At 34.0% G+C, this 23,645-nt stretch overlaps 1 protein-coding gene and 1 long non-coding RNA gene across 4 annotated transcripts; one reads left to right on the forward strand and one right to left on the reverse strand.

The window, feature by feature from the left end:
• The first annotated feature begins 1,693 nt into the window (after positions 1–1,693).
• LOC109147179 (probable LRR receptor-like serine/threonine-protein kinase At1g67720) lies at positions 1,694–18,582 on the forward strand. Of its 3 annotated transcripts, XM_019294813.1 has the most exons (16): positions 1,694–1,724; positions 9,394–9,479; positions 10,158–10,695; positions 11,328–11,839; positions 11,943–12,075; positions 12,502–12,573; positions 12,672–12,740; positions 13,099–13,170; positions 13,582–13,650; positions 14,132–14,304; positions 15,145–15,398; positions 16,568–16,694; positions 16,802–16,867; positions 17,216–17,402; positions 17,557–17,689; positions 18,056–18,582. In XM_019294813.1, the coding sequence occupies exons 2-16, from the start codon at positions 9,410–9,412 to the stop codon at positions 18,371–18,373; spliced, it is 2,793 nt and encodes a 930-aa protein (XP_019150358.1). In that variant the 5' UTR covers positions 1,694–1,724; positions 9,394–9,409; the 3' UTR covers positions 18,374–18,582. The 3 variants fall into 3 exon arrangements, with proteins under 3 accessions (XP_019150358.1, XP_019150357.1, XP_019150356.1); XM_019294811.1 differs by lacking the exon at positions 1,694–1,724 and having other exon boundaries at positions 9,268–9,479; XM_019294812.1 differs by lacking the exons at positions 1,694–1,724; positions 13,099–13,170 and having other exon boundaries at positions 9,267–9,479.
• Positions 9,391–10,193, reverse strand: LOC109147180. Its single transcript, XR_002048589.1, has 2 exons — positions 10,121–10,193; positions 9,391–9,519 (listed from the first exon to the last, which is right to left on the reverse strand). It is a non-coding gene; the product is annotated as an uncharacterized LOC109147180 (long non-coding RNA).
• Positions 18,583–23,645: the final 5,063 nt, after the last annotated feature.

A 23,645-nucleotide genomic window follows, 5' to 3' on the forward strand; every position in this document is an offset into this window, starting at 1 on the left:
ATCGCACGGGTGCAAATACTAGTAATTATAAAGATAAAATCGTGTCCGCCTTGCAAGGTGGACACGGTTCCACGGTATAACAATGGTATAAAAGTCAATCGTTATGCCTTGGACCCGTGTCCAGCATGCTTGCTGGACACGGGTAACAGTGCCGTTAGGCACTGTTATCTCCTTTTTTTTTTTTTTTTTTTTTTTTTTTTTTTTTTTTTTTTTTAATTTCAGATCACTTTGTTATAGAAGTATATGTTCATAATTTTATTACTATATGTTAATAACTATACATTCATAACTCCATAACTGTACGTTCATAACTCTATAACTGTACATTCATAACTCTATAACTGTACATTCATAACTTCATAACTGTACATTCATAACTCCATAATTGTACATTCATAATTTTCGAAGCTCTATGTTCACAATTTTAGAGCTCTATGTTCATTATTTTATCACTATATGTTCATAATTGTAAGTTCATAATGTTAGAGCTCTTTGTTCATAATTCGATCAATAACTGTACATTCATAATTCCATAACTGTAGATTCATAATCTCATAACTGTAGATTCATAACTCCATAACTGTAGATTCATAACTCTATAACTGTACATTCATAATCTTCGAAGCTCTATATTCACAATTTTAAAGCTCCATGGTCATAATTTTATCACTATATATGTTCATAATTGTAAGTTCATAATGTTAGAGCTCTGTGTTCATAATTTCATAATTGCATAACTGTACATTCATAACGGCATAACTGTACATTCATAATCAAAAAAAAAAAAAAATAACGCCGTTAACGGCAAAACACGCGCGATTTTTTTTTTTTTAACTAAATGACGCGTTTTTTTTTAAAAACGACATCGTTTTGGGCCCGTGTCCACAATTCAATATGGACACGGGTCCAGAGCATAATTTGCCTATAAAAGTATATTGGGCTAGAGTATCATGTGGGCCTATTCTTCAAATGTAGTGAACTACAATAGACCATTACAGCCCAAAAGATGCTTATTGACACATTAATAGAGAAGAAAGGTTTTATTTTATTTATTTTTGAGTTAATTCTAACAATTGCCCTTCGATTATTGTGATTTTTTAAAATTGGTCCTCGTCTTTTAATTTGGACAAAATAGACCCTTGACTATCAGATTTGTTTCACTATTGGTCCTTCCGTTAACCATCAGTTAGTTAGATAGGCATTAGTGAAGGGCTAAAAAGGTGATTTTCTTTGATTGTTTTGTGAGTATAATAACCAACCCCAAAACTCCATTTTTTCTATTCTTGCTCGCGTAGTGTACACTTGGGACAGAGCTTGGATCCATGATTTTTGCATTTACATCCATGGTTTTTCTTCTGGCCCCAATAGAAAGAAAAAATGAATCCACGTGGGAGCTTGAAGAGGTAACCCGGTTTGTCCTTGATCAGCAATTGAATCCACGATATAATTAAAACACACGATTTTGTTGCAGGGTGGCTCTTTCTTCTGTCCCCAAAAGCACTTCAACTTCTGAAAGGAAGAAACAATGGTAGTTAACAGCTAAACTAAAAAACAAGAAAGTAATATGGAGCAGATAAGCCAGAAATATGGACCTTTCACAAGCTCCTCTTCATAGTTGCTATCTGACATGCCATTTATACTGTTCTCAAGCATGCTGCTATCTCTCCCTGCTTCCAAATCACTGCAACTCTGATCTCCTCACCTTCTTTCCCTTCATCTTCCTCCCCGTACTCATAATCACTCCCACTATCATTATCTGGATCTTCCCAAAGTGAAGCTCGGGCCAATTCTCTTACTTGAACGTACCCCTCCATTGGTAGCTACCAGAAAAACGAAACCCCAAGCTAATTCTTTACCGTCGATCCAGCCGCTGCTGCCGGAGGACTTGAAGGGTTTCTTACGAAGACATATTACTCTGTAACTCCAGCTACAATTCATAAGCGATAGGAAATTACGCTTGTACCCCTTCACTTAAGAACATAACTAAAGAAATTACGCTTGTACCCCTTTACTTAACGCTTATTTAACTGATAGTTGACGGAATGACTAATGGTGAAACAAATTTAATAGCCAAGAGTCTATTTTGTCCAAATTATAAGACAGACCAATTTTGAAAAATCAAAATAAACGGGGGAATATTGCTGAAATTAACTCTTTATTTTTATTTAATCCAAATGCTTCACAGAATCACAGTCTTATAGAGGCATCTAAGTGGACCCACTCCAATGGACAATACTTTTTCAAATCTATAAAGTTAAAGACAAGCTGGTCCAAAGTTACAAAGGAAAAACAAAGATATTGTTATGAAAAGCAAAGCGTGTAAGATTCTTTTCCTTGCTTTAGATATGCCGCTTTTGCAGTTTTGCATCAAAAAAACTTTTACTTAACACAAATAATCCTACACCACTCCCCACTTCAATAAAATAATAATAATAATCTATTGACATGACAAATTTTAATTACTTAATATTTATAAGCTACAATTATATTCATTTTAATTTGGAAAAATTACACTTTACGCCTCTAAGTTATAAGATAATTGTATAATTCGTCCTTAAGTGTTGAGCGTGCTCACTTTTTGTCCATAAGCTAACATTGGCATTGCACTTTTTGTCCTTATATTAACTTTTCGTCGCTAACCTATACTAAAGTTGTAAATTTCGTCTCTAATGATTTGTTAGTAAAGAGACGAAAAGTGCAACGCCAATGATAACTTTGGGACGAAAAGTGAGCATCATCAACAATTAGGGACAAATTCTACAATTATCATATAACTTAGGGATGAAAATGTCATTTTTCCTTATATTTTATTCTTCCAATAAAATTACATCAATTTTTTTTTTTTATATTTGGTGATCATAGTTTCGTCAGACTAATCCTACCTCTAGAGTCACTGGAGAGGTAAATCGTGAGTCGTGTAATTAGCCCATCAATCTTTTTTCTCATTCATGTTTTCAGTAAGATTCAACATCCACACTACCGCCTTCAAATCGTGACATTAAGTTAGGCGACGAACCATTATACTAAACCCCGAGGCATATATCAATAATTTTAATTTTATTCCATAAAAATACAATTATCATTTTCATACTTACATATCCATATCTCACTTCACCAATAATCTAATCCTCATAATATCTATGATCTCTCTCTACAACCACACACCCTAACAGCCTGCATCAGGTACAAGATATGTAGGGATTAGGAAACTTCATTAATTAAATGCATGAAAGAACCTTAAATTAGGTTTGGGCCCCAAATGCATATTATATCATGGACAAAGGTCCACATAGCATTATAGACACTGGATTAAAATGACGAAATATAGAATTCATACTCATAAGGTACAGAATTTTATATATAATACAATATACAAAAAAATCACAACACGACACATACACATGCTATATATTTACTTATATTTCAAATCTGATTTAGGTACATAATTTGTGTTCATAGGCACAGAATTTCACAACACGAGATACATAAATTCATAACATAAGACACAATTACTCATTTGTCTCAGGTACAGAATTCATACTCTTAAAATACCAAATTTCATAATACAAGACATAAAAATTCACAACATAAGACATATACACATACACAAAGGTCCACAGTGTACTGTGCACCTTAGTCCATGGTATAAGGATTGTCTCCCCCACCATGTCAAAAATATTTTTAATATTTGACCAACATTATTTGTTGCACCAAATTATATCCAGTCCATAGTTCATCTTACAAAGTACACTTTAATATGATTTCACTTTTAGTAAATTCATTATATTTTCATACATGTTATTTTTAATATATTACAAGTCAAAATAACCTATAATACACAAAAGTAAATTTACACTATAGTAAAAATGAATCTATATCATAGGTTCATATTGCAATGTGAATTGTGATGCATGTACCATGGTATAACAATTGATGACTTGCTACCTCTGTTTATATAGACCAAACCACTTTAGCAAAATATATTTAATACATTTTGCACTATAAATTCTAAGACCACAAGGTATTTAAAGGGTATTTTAGGTAATAAAGTAATAAATATCCAGTACTGTAAAGAAGACAATTTTAAATGAATATACCTCATTTTTCTATTAAATAAAATAAAAAATTATGATAAAGTCGTAGTGGTGTCAAAATATATCAAAAAAAAACTATTATTTTTTTTGTGTACGATGCGCAAAAAATAGGTGCCCAATATTAACATATTATATTAAAATTTTAAATTTATTTAGATTTTAGATATTTAAATTATTCTGAATAATAATAATGTAAATCATTTTTATATATTTGATATTTATATTTTAGGTAATAATTAAAATATAACTAAAATATATAATGTAATAGGGCCAGTAACATTCAAAAAAAAAAAAAAAAAACTAAAATATATAATGTGTATATATTATTATTAATGAAGAAGATAAGAAAATATATGGTGGATGCATGTGCATGGTAACAATAGTGGAAAAGATAACGGAAGTTATAACCGTAGGAGTATATTTGTCCAAAATATTTTAATGTACAACCTTTATAGCATAATGTACAAAAAAACTTAACGGAAAAAACGGACATAAATGAGGGGTATAATTTTCATTCATACTTATTATGTTTTTAGATTATTACATTACGGATTTACATCATGCAGTACAAATGTGGGACCAAACTTGTACCTAGAATTAGGAATGTCAATTTAGTCCGAACTTGATGGGCTGGTCCAATAAAATCAAAATCGACAGGGCAATGGCCCGAACGGGCTAGCCTGATAAAAAATATTAGCTCGATGAGCCTAAAATTGATAAGTTCGATGGCCCGATAGGGCTAATCCGATAATCCGAAGTATTGAAAACTATTCTTTATCTTTATTATAGAAGTGATGTGAAACCAAACATACATGAAATAATAATAATAATAATAATAATAATAATAACAATAATAATAATAATAATAATTATATATATATATATATATATATATATATATATATATATATATATATATATATATATATATATATATATATATATATATATATATGGTTGAGTTCAAATGAGGACAACAATATATAGAGGACTGTGAGGACAAATAATGGGCACACAACAAAGTAATACCATGCACATAACTTAATACATAATGGCACACAATAATAAATGTAAACATCAGGTTTCAAACCGAGGCTCTATAAATTAACAAATCTAGCACGCGATATACAAACTGTGGCACACGACTACATTCGGCCATGCACACGACATACCAACTAATGGCACACACTACATTTGTCCTCACAGTCATCTATAATATACTTGTCCTCATTTGAATACACATCTATATATATATATATATATATATATATATATATATATATATATATATATATATATATATATATATATATATATATATATATATATATATATATATACTAATAAGAGCCCAAGAGAGTTAGGCCTATAATGGGTAGAAAAAATGGCGGCCACATTTTTTAATAAAATGAATGGCTCAAATTGATCAGATTTTAATTTTTTACTTAAGATTTCCTAATTTATCCTTAATGAATATGATTATCCGTTAACTTTTCCGTTAATTTCTGTTAGTTCACCGTTAACTTATTCATTGATTTCAATAAGAAAGGTTTTAGGTTCAAACCTCATCCCAATCAAAGTTGGCAAAATTATTATTCTATTTTACTTTTATTAAATTAAAATTATAATTTAGTAGCTACAACAAAAAGTAATGCATATGCATTTCTTTAATTTAGAATTAGGGTGTCTACAATGTCTTTATTCAAAAAAAAAATTATTCATTATCAATAAATTATATAAGAGAAATAATTTCATTAGTTATATTGTCTTTATTTTTATCTAATATAAAAATTCTTTACATTCAAATTCATCAATTGATTATATTCGCTACATTGTCCCTACAATGCCTTTATTAAAAAAAATTATTCATATCAATAAATTAATTAAGAGAAATAATTTTATTAGTTATATTGCCTTTATATTTCTCTAATGTAAAAATTCTTTACATTCAAATTCATCAATTAATTATATTCACTACATTGTCTTTTTTTTTTTTTTTTTTTTGTGTACTATTTTTAAATTAAATATCAAAGTTATAATACAAAATAATGTTATATATTTATTTACCAAGTATTTTATTAATACCGTGAAAAAATTAAAAAAAAATATAATTAATAAAGCCAATCATATTAACTACTTGAGAGATTTGTTGACAAATAGAGTATTCAAATCACACAACAAATTGAAGTGAGAACTACCTCACAATGTCCTTGTTTGACAATCAGCAGTTAGCGGTTGTCGTTAGCGGATTTGACCAGCGAATTATATAACGGTTGTAAAAAGATATTTGAAAAAAATTAACTGTTTAGATTAACATGTAAAATGATCTAAGGGTATAATAATAATAATAATAATAATAATAATAATAATAATAATAATAATAATAATAATAATAATAATAATAATAATAATAATAATTGTTTTAAAATAATAAAAATAATAAAAATATAAGTAAGCCAATCATATTAACTATTTGGGGGATTTATTGACAAAAAGAGTATTCAAATCACACAACAAATTGAGGTGTGAACTATCTCACAATGTTCTTGTTTGGTAATCAGCATTTAGCTCTTCAATATTAGTATATATTTAATATTTTATGCCCATATTAGTATATATTTAATATTTTATGCTCTAATTTTTGTTTTCTCTCCCTTATGTGTTGTATTTGGTTTCAACCATACCCATACAATTATTTTATTGACAATTATAATCAATCTTTATTATATTATCTTGCATTTGTAAACTTAGAATTACCTATTCAAATATGCAAATTCAACATTCAATTATCTATGCATGAACAATTCCAATATAATCTTTCCTTGATATATACTTTAAAGTACTTATTTAAAAAAAACATTGGACATTATCCTAATCGCGCAATGCGCGCAAAAAACTAGTATATATATATTAAATTAAAACATAAGTTTTTAGTTTTTTAAAATTAAAAACTACACTAATTTAATATTTTGACTAAAAATTGACCGAAAACGGGGATGGAGATGGGGATGGGGACGGGGAGCAGTGGCAGATCCAGAAAATCATCTGAGTGGGGGCGAATATTAAATGTCGTCAGAAATGTCAATGACAAAATATCAAATAACCATAATAAGATTAAAATACAAAATACATTATAAATTACAATATATTTATGAGAAAATATGAAACATAATCAATTAGATAAAATAATTTGAATAACAATATATTCATAAATACTTTTAAATTTTAATTTCTTTTAGTTAGATCGATTTTTCTAAATTAATTCGAATACAATAAAGTATATTATAAACTTGTATACTACATTAATTAAATGATTTATAAAAACTAGACTAAAAGGGCATTTAATTTGTTAATTAAATGATTCATAAAAAGTACACTAAAAATATTTAATTTATCTTGTGAAGAAATGAAAGAGAGAAGATAATTAAAAGTGTTGCTAATGAGATTTGAACTCATGACATAAGCCTTTAATAACATAAACTTTAGAATTCAACCAACTAAGCTAATCAAACTATTGATGTTTTCAATATAAATATATATTTTATATAATATTTCATGCTATATATGTAAACATATACATACATATATATATAAAGGGCTCCCCCACACTGGGTCCGCCCCTGACGGGGAGTATACTTCCCGCCCCCACCCCGCCCCGTTGTCATCCTTACTCTAAATATGGGTACTCACTTTCAGTTTCTAATTTTAGTTCAGATGGTTTAACCCGCCCGATTAGCCCGATAACTCGAAGTTTAGGGTTAGAACCAAACCGAACTAAAATAATAAAATAATTGATTAGCCCGACAATTCCATAGAATTAGCCCGAAACCGAGCAAGCTGGCGCTATTGACATCCCTACCTAGAATGGTCAGTTCAGTTCTTTTTGCACTTTCTGGGTGATTCATTGCTTACTAATTAAGTAATTAGTCACATTCATTATAATTAATTAAGCAAAATCATGTGTATAAATTTGTACTTACAAATTTGTGTATATATCATTATCTAATAAAAAAAATACTACTTGCTTTCATTAAAAAAAAAAAGTACTACTCCGTATTTGCATAACGAATTATATACTCAAATTTACATAAACTTGTATGAAAATTCTTTATATTCATTGATTATTGGTAAGTTTATATTATATATTTCAGTTTTAACCAAACCCAAGAATCTAACATTCACAACAATCTAACATCCACAAGAATTCAATATTTGTTAAAGTAATTTGATATTCCGTGAATTAAACCACCCTTAATAGTTTGGAAAATAATTGTTAGAATTCAATATTTGTTAAAGTAATTTGATATTCCGTGAATTAAACCACCCTTAATAGTTTGGAAAATAATTGTTAGGACAAAAATGATGATTTCCTCTTGATTAAAACTCATTAGCAAGTTAAAAAAGATTAAATCATTAAATTCTTTTCGCCAAGATGTCTGATGTTCACACTAATAAATAGACCGGTCAACGACGGGAGAAAACAGTACAAAAGACAGATATTTTCAGTTTTTTTCACACATTCATTATTGGAGTGGTGTTCACGTACTAAATATTCTTTTCCAATGCAAAGAAAAAGTTAGCATGGAAATTGATGTTCAATTCCTTTTTCTGGTGTATTCACATTGCAAAGAGTAATACTACATGTACTCTCAAATCTTACTTCATCAATTTTACTTCTTAATGTGATGACTCTAATAAACTAATTTTTTTTATATGGGTCTCAAAACAAATGTCTAAATCAAAGATTTCAGTATGAAAATAAAAGTTGAAAGCAAAAAATATGAATGCACATAGCATTTTCCTATTGAGAACAATAACTTTTTTGAGTTTTATTACATCAACTCTCAATCTTTATTATTTTACTTTCTGTGATATAATAAGCAATAATAAATTTTTTGGCAACAACTCTTTTGGTGTATTATTTTACTTTCTCTAATATAATAAGTAATAATAATTTTTTTGACAACAACTCTTTCAGGTGTAAGTAAATTCCGTCTTGTAACCTTAACTGACAAAAAAAACCACAAAGAAGTAAACTAGCATAAATTACAAACTAAGAGGACAAGAACTTGTGAATCTTGATAAATTATTTTTACGAGTTAAGTAAACTATATTTACATAAAAAAAAAAAAATTAATACGAATTAAATTTGAAAGCCCGAGTGGCAAGTAGTAGTTTCCTTTTTCCTATTAGCTCAGCAAAAGTTAAAGGGATGCTAAAGGCAAAAGAGACAAAGTAAGATGGTTAGCTCAACTAGGAAGGAGTCATACACTTCTATTGAAATTCCAAAGCAGAGCTTCTCTTCTTCTTCTCCCATGGATTTTCTTCCACAGCTGTTTCTTTTACTTGCCATCTTCACTCCATCAATAGTGTGCCAAGTTTCAGGTATGTCTGTCTGTCTTTTGTATCTATAGCCTTCAATTCACTGCAAAGTAATATGGAAGTGATAAGCATAACATTTGGTTCAATAATTCACAGCTTAACAAAGTACAGTAGTCAGAGAAATTCAAATAACAACAAAACATTATTGTATGTTACGACCAAGCGCTTATCACTGCGAGCGCCAAAAGTAATAGTTAGTAGCGAATTGAAGGCGTAATTTTATTTCCTTATAGACCGGCATCATATTTTCGAAAGATAAAGTGCTAGACTTTGCCCAAAAATCCCCCTAACCACCAATAGACTTGGGCCCTTTAACGGCCTCGGTCCACCCAATATTGTAGACGAAAATAAAAATAGAAAGAGCATGTACTTCGTATCATATTTTAGTTGTTGAATCAAGTGTGTGTTAGTTGTGTTTGTCTAACAAAGAAAGAGTTGATACTCGATTATCAGGATTTCACCACTTTGATCCTGGACTCTTAAACGTGTTCAATTTTATTCTCAATTATGCAATGCAATTGTTAACCAGAATGGTCCTCAATCAAGACTATTTTGGTTCGTTTTAAGTAAAAATTGCATAATTGGGGATGAAGTCGAACAAATCTGAAAGTCGATGGACCAGATGAAATCGGATATTAACTCACTCTACCAAGAAAATTAAGGTTGAAACTGGAAATGCAGAGTTCATGAGTATTGACTGTGGAGGCAGCAGTAATTACACCGACCCAAAAACCGGCTTAGCATGGATTTCAGACAGTGGGAGGCAAGGAAAAGCAGAGAAAGTAAACACCATAATCAATGGGAGCACACAGCAATACCAGACAAGGAGAGAATTCCCAGCAGACAACAAGAAATACTGTTACAGTTTGAGCACCAAAGAGAGAAGGAGATATATTGTGAGAGCAACTTTTGTGTATGGGACAAGTACTACAGATGGGGGGATTTACCCAAAATTTCAGCTTTACCTGGATGCAACAAAGTGGGGGACTATAACTATTCAAGAGTCTTCAAGGATATATGTGAAGGAAATGGTGATAAGGGCTCCCTCAAAGTGTGTGGATGTGTGTGTGTGCTGTGCAACCACAGGGTCCCCCTTCATTTCTACTCTTGAGCTCCGCCCTTTGAACTTGTCCATGTATGCCACGGATTATGAAGATAATTTCTACCTCAAATTGGCTGCAAGAGTCAATTTTGGAGCTCAATCTACGGATGCAATAAGGTACCCATACACAATTTTTAAATGCAGTTCTTAGATCAAATACTTACCATTATGGTAAAAGCTATCTGCACCTGCTAGCCGTGATATCACTTGTTAGGATCAGACACTTACCACTATGTCGGGCAGAGGCCAGTAAATGGTCAAATCCGTCAATTGGTGACTAAGGGGAATTGTAGGGTGGAGGCCTGATAAAAGGCAAGTCCAACACCTGATGGCTAGGGGATTGTTGGATTGAGGCCTGGAGGGTCAAGTTCAACACCCAGCGTCTCAAAAATGTGTGGCAGAATAAGAAAATAAAGTTGTGACTTTGTTACTAGCTATACCTTTTGGCATAGTAGTATTTTTGAGAGGTGAGTTGGCCCATCAAGTCTCTGCCCAACAATCCCTTTGAAATTATAGTTTTTGGCGTAGTGGTAACCCCTTGATTCTAACCTAGCGAATGCACAACTTCATCATCTGTCACATTTTTAAAAGGCAAAGTGCTAGATTTGATCCTTTAAACCTCAACCCAACAATCCCCTAGTGTTGGACATGGTCCTTCACCGGTCTCAACCCAACATAGGTTGGGGCTTTAATTTGGGCATCTCATCTGATCTGAATTTGATGAGATCATATATAAATGTGTCTCTCAGGTACCCTGATGATCCTTACGACCGTATATGGGATTCTGATATAGACAAAAGGCCAAACTTTTTGGTAGGGATGGCACCAGGCACAGAAAGAATCAACACCACTAAACACATAGACACAAACACAAGAGAGTATCCACCTGTTAAAGTAATGCAAACCGGTGTAGTTGGGACTAGAGGAAGGTTAAACTACAGACTAAATCTGGAAGACTTCCCGGCCAATGCCCGCGCCTATGCTTACTTTGCTGAGATTCAAGATTTGAGGGCGAACGAAACCAGGAAGTTTAAAATGCAGGAGCCATATGTTGCGGATTACAGCAATGCTGTGGTGAACATTGCTGAGAATGCAAATGGGAGTTACACTCTATATGAGCCTAGCTACATGAATGTCACTTTGAACTTTGTTCTGTCATTCTCCTTTGTGAAGACCCGCGATTCTACTCGAGGGCCGCTGTTAAATGCAATGGAAATAAGCAGATATGTGAAGATTGGTGCTAAGACAGATGAACAAGATGGTAATATAATGCTGTGATCCATCTTGTATGTGGTGCTTAATTAGCTTTCATTTTCTCACCATTACCAAACAAACTAACAAAATGTGGTGTGCTTACTTGGAAGTGGATGCTCTGAAAGCCCTGCGTTCCATGTCAGTGGGAAGTGGCTGGACTGAAGAAGGTGGTGATCCTTGCGTGCCCACACAATGGGAATGGGTGAATTGCAGCACAACAATGCCTCCAAGAATCACCAAAATGTAAGTACTATACGTACAATTGTGTTAAGATCAAGCATTTATCACTATGCCAAAAACTAGCTAAGACACTATCACATTTTCTAGAGACTGGATGCTGGATTTGGTCCTTTATTGGCTTCCGTCCAACAATTCCCCCTCCTCCCAGCACTTGTCAGTCTTAACTGCACAGTAGGTTTTCCTAGCTTTGATACCACTTGTCAGGATCAAACACTTATCATTGTGCCAAAAGCTATAGCTGATAGCGAAGACGCGACTTTATTTCATTATAGACCGTCATCACATTTTTTAGAGTCAAAGTATTGGACTTAGTCCTTTACCAACCCCTGTACAATAATTCCCTAATCACCAATTGATGAACTTGATCCTTCACCGGCCTCCACCCAACAAATTTAATATCACTTCATCATGTTGACCTTATTTTAACAGTGTACTATCAGGAAAGAATGTGAAGGGTGAAATTCCACATGAACTCAATAACATGGAAGGTTTGACAGAGTTGTAAGTGCAATTATATTATTCCTTTTCTTATGGAGAACTATGATTATTGTTAAAATTAAAGATAATAAATCCAGTGACTTTCAACTATGTATATGTAGGTGGTTGGATGGGAACTCCCTCACTGGATTAATCCCTGACATGAGCAATCTTATCAATTTGGAAATTTTGTAGGTTCTTCTTAACTCATCATTACTTATATCTAACACCGTAATATCAAATACTGCTTTCGTCCCATTTATCCGTTCTACTTATCTTTTTAATTTGTTCCAAAATATTATTCTCTTTTTAAAATTAAACATTACCATCATTCTACTTTTCTCACTTTATCCTTATGAGTTTTACATTCTTTGTTGTTTTTATTTTTAAGAGTGAGGAGTATAATTGGAAAACATATACTCCGTATCATTTACTTTAGTTTCTTGAAAAGCGTGCAAAAAGTAAATATGATAATCAATTCGAGACGGAGGAATAACAAATATCTTTCTGACTTAGATCACAACTTGTTTATGGTGGTAAAACATGCAGACATTTAGAGAACAACAACCTCACTGGTGCACTACCTGCTTACCTAGGAAGTATGCCAAGACTACAGGAACTGTACGTATGCGGTGAAATTGATGATTTTATTTTTAATTATGTATTCCATGTCAACTAAAAGTCTAAGTTGATAGTTGAATTGTACATTTATGTTTATATATTATATGCTCAACATGCATTCTCACGTGTGCGAGCTGCGAGCCCGTTACTTTTGTCGGGCTCCAAGCAACATGTGGATCAAAGAGGTTGACTCTAATACCAAATTAAAACTTGTGTTCTATCTCAACTAAAAGTCTAAGCTAATAGTTGAATTGTACGTTTATGTTTATATACTATATGCTCAATATATAGATGATAATGTCCTTGTAATTTCATTTTCCCTAGCATCCGGCCATTTGAAGCTAGTAATTTTCTGCTTATACTGTTAAGTACTTAAATTGTTAATTGTGCAATTCTTGTCTCCTGTGGCAGAGATGTGCGGCACAATAGCTTAATTGGAGAAATACCTTTACCATTGCTAACAGGAAAAGTTACCTTCAGGTGAGTATATGCTTTTAGTGAGTATATGCTTTTAGTTCATAATCATATAGTAATAATTGGCAGATATATCATATATATGGCAAAAGCTTTAAGATAATAGTAAGGGATCGGAAAATATACCTTAAACTTGAAAGCCCGTATTATAGTTTGGTACTATACGACTAATCTCCGTTCACACTAAACCGGTCCAATTAAGGGACAAGGTATTGGTCGTATCAGTTTTTTCATACAAGAGGGTATTTTGAACTCTAGGAGGAGCCTGTACTATAGTTTGGTATCATACTCTGACTAATCCACGTTTGCACTGGCTGACCCAATTAAGGGACAAAGTGCTGGTCATATTGATTTTTTTATATGAGAGAGAATTTTGAACTCCCCACCTCTCTTAAGTCTTAAGAGATGAGAGTATACGATCACTTTCGCCAACTAAGCTAGTTAGCAGAGAACCTTAGTTAAAAGCTTTGACTTTGTACTTTTCCAGGTATGAAGGCAATTCTCAGCTCAGACATGGATCAAAGAACAAGTCACACAACAAACTGATAATTGGAGTTTCAGTTGGATTGGTTGCGGTTCTTTTCATTCTATTCATAGCTAGTGTGCTATCATTGCGTTACTTTAGAACAAAAGCATCTAGTCAAAGAACTGATGCCAAAGGTATGCACCAACTGCAATTTCATGCAATTCTTATAGCATATATGGACCTGGTTCACAGTGCACTATGGACCTTAGTGCATGTGTACGTGTCTTATATTGGGGGTGTTTGGTAAATAGTTGTTAGCCGATTGTGTTAGTGAGTTTGACTAGTTGATAGCATTAGCTGATGGTAGAAAAATGTTTGATAAATACTATTAGCTAATAGCTGATTACATACAAAATGATTTTCTCAAAAAGCTTATCAAAAAAGCTACTTTGACAGTTTATTGAATTTTAGTATTTTGAAATAATAAGTTATTATGAAAAGCTAATTATTCAAACACTCATATTGATTGTTTAACCAAACCAAACAGCTAATAGTGGTCAAATAAGCCAAAATTGACTGATAGGCTAACTATTTTACCAAACAGGTCGATTGTGAGTTTTTTTTTTTTTTTTTTTTTTTTTTTTTTTTTTTTTTTTTTTTGTTATGGAAATTTTGTATTTTAAGAGTATAAATTTTGTACTTAAAACAAATTAGTAATTGTGTCTTATGTTATGAATTTTTGTATCTTGTGTTGTAAAATCTTGTGCCTATGAATACAAATTATGTATCGAAATCAGATTTGAAAAATAAATAAATATATAACATGTGTATGTGTCTTGTGTTATGATTTTTTGTGTCTTGTGTTATAAAATTGTGTACCTTACAAATATAAATTTTGTTGCTCGTTGTTTCGACCCAGGATCTATAATGCTATGTGGACCCTAGTCCATGATATAAATTGCCAATTTCATGTACCTCAATAAATTAAATATTATCACTCAACTTCATCCATTATTTTTATGTGCACCTATCAGGTAATTCTTTGCGCACCAGCACAAAACCTTCAACTAATTATTCAATTGGTCGGGGTGGATCTTTAATGGATGAAGGTGTAGCATGCTATATTTCACTTGGTGACATACAACAATCAACAGAGAATTTTTCAAAGAGAATTGGGAAGGGAAGCTTTGGGCCTGTGTACCATGGAAAATTAAGGGATGGGAAGGAAATAGCAGTCAAAGTCATGGCAGATTCATCAAGTCATGGAACACAACAATTTTTCACAGAGGTAATAAATGCTCATACCAACCTATATTTCCTTAATTACTACTTCCCCCGTCCTATTTTATGTGTCGAGTTCGGTTAACGAAACTTGACTGAAGTTATTTACAATTTAATTTTTTATAATATTAAGTTTAGAATTAGTATGTAAAATTTAGGAAAAATTGTAATTTGTGCCCCTCCATAATATGTCAATTATCAATGTCACTCAAGAATTTTTAGTTGTGTAAATTTTCCCCCTCAATTTTTAAAACAGTACATATATTGCCCCTCTCGTACAATATATGTACCATTTTGAAAAATTGAGCGGCAACATTTACACTTGGGGGGTGGGGGGGGGGGGGGGGTGGAATATATGTACCGTTTTGAAAATTAAGGGATAACATTTACACCATTAATAATTCAGGGGTGATATTAATATATAATTGGCATACTATTTTTTTTTTTTTTTTTTTGGGGTATACCCAGGACATACTATGAATGAGCATAAATTACAATTTTCTCTAAAATTTATATATTTAGAAACTATATTAAAAGTACTATACTAATAGAAATAAGCAAGTACTCAAAAAACATAAAAAATAAAGAATTTGTTTGACCATAATAGTAAGTATGACAAATAAAATGGGACATAGGGAGTATTATATTTTGACAGGACTTGAATTTCAAGCCTCTGCCCAACAATTCCTTAGCTACCTGGTGCGGGACTTGGCCAAGGTCTTTGCCCAACAATTCCCCCCAACTACTTGCTTGTTAGGATGAAACCCTTACCACTATCCCTATTACTTGTTAGGAGAAGCGTTTACCGCTGCCACTGCCTCAAGTTATAGCTAGTTGCGAAGATGCAATTTTATTTCCTTTTACCACCAGATTTTCAAGAGGCACAGGGTGCTGAAAGCCTGGAACCTCCGTCCAACAATCCACCTAGCTACATGGTGCTGGACTTGGTCCTTCACTGAGCTTCGCCCAACACTTTTTAACTTTTTAGAGTCTAGTTGTACTGTGTAGTTTACAAACTCGGAACATTGTACATAAGAAAGAAACCCCAAGTTGGAATATACCTTGGTACACTAAGGAATTAAACCTAAATGACTAAGGAAACTCAATTCATTCAAAAACAGGATTCTTTCAATTTAGTAAAAATGTTGGAATGTTCACTACTACTACTACTCACAGGTTGCACTCTTATCAAGGATCCATCATAGAAACTTGGTGCCTTTAATCGGATACTATGAGGATGAGCATCAATGCATGCTAGTTTATGAATATATGCATAATGGAACATTGAGGGACCATATACATGGTAACACATAAACCTCTATCCTATCTATCTTTGGATGCTTTCCTTGTTTTAATTTGCTACACAATTATTGTCAAATGTTATTTATTGCCACATACTATGCCTAACAGACCCCAGCAATCAAAAGTACCTGGATTGGCTAGAACGCCTGCGCATTGCAGAAGATGCAGCAAAAGGTTTGCTTAATTACTAGTTCTAGTTATAATACACACATGTTTCGTCTCTCGACTATTAGGATTTCATCAACTTCTAAATTTGCTCAATTTCATCCCCAACTATGTAATTGTTGACCAAAATGGTCCTAATCAGGATTATTTTAGTTTAGACAAAAGATTATTTTAAGTAAAAATTGCATAGTTATGATGAAATTGAGCAATTTTGATAATCGAGGACAAAATTGGTGAAATCTTAGTCGAGGAACCAAATCGGGTATTAACTTTTAGTAACTCTCTTTGTCAAGAAGCAGACTAATTTCAAAGTCGCAACGTACATGCTAACTATTATTTGAGCCCACCCTCTTGTAGGCCTCGAGTACCTGCACACGGGATGCAACCCTAGTATCATTCATCGAGATGTTAAAACCAGCAATATTCTCCTAGATATCAATATGCGAGCAAAAGTATCTGATTTTGGACTCTCTAGGCAAGCTGAAGAAGACATAACACATATATCAAGTGTGGCACGAGGAACTGTTGGCTACCTAGATCCTGAGTATGCAATGTCCAAAATACCCATGATCCATCCACTATACACACACACACACATATATATATATATATATATATATATGCATGATTGGATATATATTATTAGAAACAATTAACCATTATGTTACCTTTAAGGCTTAATAAATGTTTTCTACCAGGTACTATGCATATCAGCAATTAACAGAAAAAAGTGACGTCTATAGTTTCGGAGTTGTGCTTTTGGAATTGATTACTGGAAGAAAGCCCATCTCAAGTGAGCTATACGGAGCTGACTGGAGCATTGTTCATTGGGTATCATCTTGTCTTTACACTCTTAAAAACCATATATCCCTTCACAGTTATATATATATAGTAGATGTAAAATATAATGCTAGCTTAGTAGTTTAGAACAAAACGTTGCTTCAAACCGCTGTATTGTCAAACATGATTTAAACGCCAAAAATAGCCTAAAAGTAATAATTATTAGCAAAAACATAAACATGTTTGTTCTCTTTGTCATGTTAGAACTTGAATTGCCACATATATATATATATATATATATATATATATATATATATATATATATATATATATATATATATATATATATATGTTGCAGTCAGCATGGCAAACTAATTAAAAGCATATATTATTATTGTTTAACGCATGCATGCGCAGGTAAGGTCACAGATTCGCAAAGGCGACATTGTTAGTGTGATAGACCCTAGACTGGCCGGAAAAGTGAAAGTTGAATCGGTGTGGAAGATAGCAGAAGTGGCAATTCAATGTGTTGAAAGGCATGGGTACTCGAGGCCAAGAATGCAGGAAATCATAATGGCTATACAGGATGCAATCAAAATTGAAAGGGGAATTGACAAATCATCCTCTGCTGAGAGTTCAAGGACGCAATCTTCAAGAAAAACACTCTTAACCAGCTTTCTAGATGCCCAAAGCCCAGACATCTCTAATGGATCACTAATCCCTTCTGCTAGATGATCTCATCATCACCCTTTAATACTTTTCTTAACTTCATCACAATCTAAGCCTGCTAACAAATTTTATATTAATTAGCCTTCTAGATGCCCAATAGCTAGCTCACGTGTTATCACAGCAGTTACACCATCAGTACTATATAGTGTGGAACTTCAATATAATATCCTTACATTTTATATTAACTACCATCATATCCGGCCTTGAGAATTAAATATTGTATAAGTTAAGATCAAGCATGTATCACTATACATATTATTAGGACTAGGTTATCCATATTAGACTAGGACTCTGTTATCCATATTAGACTAGGACTGTGTTATCCATATTAGACTAGGACTATATTATTCGTGTTAGACTACGATTCTATCTAGTATCTATATATTCGTGCAGTGCTCCACAGTTGTGAGAAATAGAATTGGGAAAGAAATTAGGGTTAGGGAAGAAAAAGAGGAGAAGAAGAGAGAAAGAACTCAGTATATTATTCAGCATAAACCTCTGTCCACTAACACTCTACAGATTTAATGGAAAGCAACAAGGGAAAACAACTCCTACATTATCGGATCATAACCGAAAGATGCGCTGGCAAAAACACCTAAAACGACGTCGTCGGATAGCTAGGGCAACGGCTTCAACGGTTGCTTCCATACGATGTCGTGGGATCCCTTTTATTCAACGGCTTAACTGCCCCTCATCATACGGCGTTGTTCTAGTCCCCCGACTTTCTCTTCTTTCAACTGTCAACTGTCTCTTCTGCCTTTCTTTCTTCTTCCATTTGCCACCCATCCTCCCTCTTTTCTTATCTATAGGACACCCATCTAGGGCTGCTGCATCTCCCTCTCCTTCACTTGATCCTTGTCCCCAAGGATCAAATGAGGGAAATAAATTCTTTAAGTGATAGTAGCTTTCCCAAGTGGCCTCTTCTCTTGGTAGGTTAGCCCATTGCACCAGTATTTCTACCATTGCTTGGTTACCCTTTTTCACCATCCTTTTATCCAGAGCAGCTATGTGAGCTGTCAGAATCTGCCCTTCCTGACCCAGTAATGGAGGATCAATTTGAGCTACTTTCCCCTCTCCAATTCTCTTCTTCAATTGAGAAACATGGAACATTGGATGGAGCTGGGACACTGGGGGTAATTGAAGCCTGTAGGCCACATTGCCTATTTTTTCCAGAACTGGGTATGGTCCATAATACTTTGAGGACAGTTTCAGATTCCCTCTCACAGCTAAGGTAACTTGTCTATATGGTTGCACCTTAAGGTAGACCATGTCACCCACTTCTAATACCCTTTCAGACCTCTCTTTGTCAGCCAAGACCTTCATCCTATTTTGGGCATGCCTGAGGTTCTCCTTGAGGCCAGCCAATACAGCTTCTCTAGCAGTTACCCATGGCAGATCCCCTCCCTCTGAGTGCATACTTACAGCCATTATAGGAGGCATGTAACCATATAAAGCCTGAAATGGGGTGCACCTTAGTGAGGAGTTGTAATTGGTGTTATACCACCATTCAGCCAAATGCAACCATTTCACCCAACTCTTTGGTTTTTGAAACACCATACACCTCAAGTACCCTTCAAGGCATTGATTCACCTTTTCAGTTTGTCCATCAGTTTGTGGGTGGTAAGCTGTAAAGAGATTGAGTTGGACCTGCATATTTCTGAACAGAGATTGCTAAAATTTGCTTGTGAAAATTTTGTCTCTGTCAGACACAATACTCCTAGGAAGGCCATGTAATTTATAAACATTTTCCATGAACAGGCTTGCCACACCCTCAGCAGTGTAAGGGTGAGCCAGGGCTAGGAAATGAGCATACTTAGTGAGCCTATCCACTACCACCAGGATCACATCCTTCTGGTGGGATTTTGGCAATCCTTCCACAAAGTCCATAGAAATGCACTGCCAAGCTTCCTCAGGAACATTCAAGGGCTGCAAGAGCCCAGGATAAGCCACATTCTCAGCCTTGCACCTTTGGCAAGTGTCACATCTCCTTACAAAACTTCTGACATCCTTCTTCATTCCCTTCCAATAGAAGAGAGACTTTAGTCTCTGGTAAGTTCCAGTCTGCCCAGAATGGCCCCCAATGGATGATTCATGCAACTTAGTCATCAAATCCTGTCTCAGATTACCAGTAGCTCCAATGTACAACCTATTTTTGTATCTCATAAGTTCTCCTACTATAGAGAGTTTAGGGTCAGCAGAAGGACTTACCAAAGCAGCACTAAGCCTATCATTGGCCCAACTGTCATCCTTATAACTCCTGATGATTTCCTCCATCCATTGTGGCTGCACTATGGAAATGGAGTTTACAGAGGCCTCAACATTGAGTTCTATCATGGAAAGTGCATCAGCAGCCACATTTTCAGTCCCCTTTTTGTACTGGATGGAATAATCAAGTCCCAGCAACTTAGACAATCCCTTCTGTTGCAGGGCAGTGGTGATCTTTTGCTCAAGGAGGAATTGGAGACTATGATGATCAGTTTTGATAGTAAAGTGTCTTCCTAGAAGGTAGGGCCTCCATCTCTCCACAGCATTGATTATGGAGAGATACTCCTTCTCATAGATGGAAAGTCCCAAATGCTTGTTCCCAAAAACTTTGCTAAAAAAAGCCACAGGCTTGCCTTCTTGTATCAAAACAGCCCCCATCCCTTTATAGCTAGCATCAGCCTCTATGATGAAATCCTTCTTGAAATCAGGCAATGCTAGAACTGGGGATTGACACAAGGCATCCTTCAACTTCTGAAAGGCCTCCTCAGCTTCAGGAGTCCACTTGAATGAATCATTTTTCAACATATCAGACAAGGGCTTGCTTGTGATTCCATAGGCCTTGATGAACCTTCTGTAGTATCCATCTAGACCAAGAAACCCCCTCAAACCCTTGATAGTATGAGGTTTGGGCCAAGCAGCCACAGCTTCAAGCTTGGCAGAATCAGTCTTTAACCCATCCTGAGATATAATGTGGCCCAAGTACTCAATTTGAGTTTGGGCAAAAGAACACTTGCTCATCTTTGCCAGCACCTGGTTTTGCCTCATAATACTTAGTACTTCTCTGAGGTGTTTCCAGTGATCCTCTAAGCCTGAACTATATACCAATATGTCATCAAAAAAGACCAACACAGATTTTCTCAATAATTTCCTAAAAACCTGGTTCATTAAGGCCTGAAAAGTAGCAGGAACATTGGTAAGCCCAAAGGGCATGACTTTGAACTCATATAGCCCCTGATGAGTTCTGAAAGCTGTTTTAAACTCCTCCCCTTCCTGCATTCTTACTTAATGATACCCTGATCTTAAATCCAGCTTAGAAAAGTACATAGCTCTAGCCAACTTTGAAAACAAATCTTCCACTAGAGGTATGGGAAATTTGTTTTTGGTGGTGATATTGTTGAGGGCCCTGTAATCAATGCAGAACCTCCAACTGTTATCTTTTTTAGGCACCAAAAGGACTGGTGAAGCAAAACATGAGGAACTTGGTGTAATGACACCAGTAACATCTCTTCCACCATTTTATCAATCATATTTTTCTGATCATGGGAATATCTGTAAGGTCTTATGTTGACAGGTTGGGCTCTAGGGATTTATATATATATATATATATATATATATATATATATATATATATATATATATATATATATATATATATATATATATATATATATATATATATATATATATATATATACAGGGAAGGGATCAGGTGCATTTGTTGCTTCCCGTGTGGATGTGCGGTGGATTAATGTGCGTGAGGTTTATACTTAATGTGCGTGAGATTTGTACTCAATGTGCCTGAGATTTGTACTTAATGTGCGTCATGTTAATATGCGTGAGTTTTGTACTTAATGTGCCTGAGTATTGTGTTTAATGTGCGTGAGATTTGTGCTTAATGTGCGTTAGTATTTCAGAATTACGAGCTCAGAAGGAAGCACAACAGAAACTCACGCACATTAACGCCCAAGCTTCTTGCTACTTCTTCCTTCAATTTGACCATGGATTCTGGATTATCAGCTACCTTCAGTGCAGTTGAATGTTTATATAAATGACGCACGCACAGTAAAATTTGCACAGTAGCTAAGTGTGGATTTCTGTTGTATTATTCTCATAATTCTTAACCACCATATCCCGCCCCCGCATCATCATCATCAGGGAGGGGGCAAATGACTACTGGGGATGAGGAAGAAGCTGACATCAATATTTTCTGCTGCATTTTACACATTCACGCATTAAGTACAAATCTCAGGCACATTAAGTACAACACTCACGCACATTGTGTACCAATCTCACGCACATTAAACCACCGCACATCCGCACGGGAAGCAACAAATGCACCTGATATATATATATTATATATATATATATATCAGGTGCATTTGTTGCTTCCCGTGCGGATGTGCGGTGCTTTAATGTGCGTGAGGTTTATACTTAATGTGCGTGAGAGTTGTACTTAATGTGCCTGAGATTTGTACTTAATGTGCGTCATGTTAATATGCGTGAGTTTTGTACTTAATGTGTCTGAGTATTGTGTTTAATGTGCGTGAAATTTGTGCTTAATGTGCGTGCGTATTTCAGAATTACGAGCTCAGAAGGAAGCAGAACAGAAACTCACGCACATTAACGCCATGCTTCTTGTTACTTCTTCCTTCAATTTGGCCATGGATTCTAGATTATCAGCTACCTTCAGTGCAGTTGAATGTTTATATAAATGACGCACGCACAGTAAAATTTACACAACAGCTAAGTGTGGATTTCTGTTGTACTATTCCCATAATTTTTAACCACCATAGCTCGCCTCCGCATCATCATCATCAGGGAGGGAGCAAATGGCTACTGAGATGGGGAAGAAGCTGACATCAATATTTTCTGCTGCATTTTACACATTCACGCACATTAAGTACAAATCTCGGGCACATTAAACACAACACTCACGCACATTGAGTACAAATCTCACGCACATTAATCCACCGCACATCCGCACGGGAAGCAACAAATGCACGGGAACCTTTCACTATATATATATATATATATATATATATATATATATATATATATATATATATATATATATATATATATATATATATATATATACTTACACATTCAATGTGGCCTTAATCTCCAACTCGCGCTTACATGCACGGGAGTCTAATACATAGATTTTTCTTGATGGAACAGAAATAACTAGAAGCATCCAATGATTTCTACGACATTTAAATAAATATGTTAAACATTATTCACAAATAATTCAATTAAGTTATATAAATAATTAAAAATATAAATTTAATTT

This window comes from Ipomoea nil, unplaced genomic scaffold, assembly GCF_001879475.1.
Source record: "Ipomoea nil cultivar Tokyo-kokei standard unplaced genomic scaffold, Asagao_1.1 scaffold1977, whole genome shotgun sequence".
NCBI lineage: Eukaryota > Viridiplantae > Streptophyta > Magnoliopsida > Solanales > Convolvulaceae > Ipomoea > Ipomoea nil.

Excerpts from the sequence above, each read along its gene's own strand:
- LOC109147179 (XM_019294811.1), top strand. The coding sequence starts at position 9,335 with ATGGTTAGCTCAACTAGGAAGGAGTCATACACTTCTATTGAAATTCCA. Across the intron at positions 11,840-11,942 it reads TAAGACAGATGAACAAGATG|TGGATGCTCTGAAAGCCCTG; the intron begins GTAATATAATGC and ends CTTACTTGGAAG. Across the intron at positions 17,690-18,055 it reads ACTGGAGCATTGTTCATTGG|GTAAGGTCACAGATTCGCAA; the intron begins GTATCATCTTGT and ends ATGCATGCGCAG.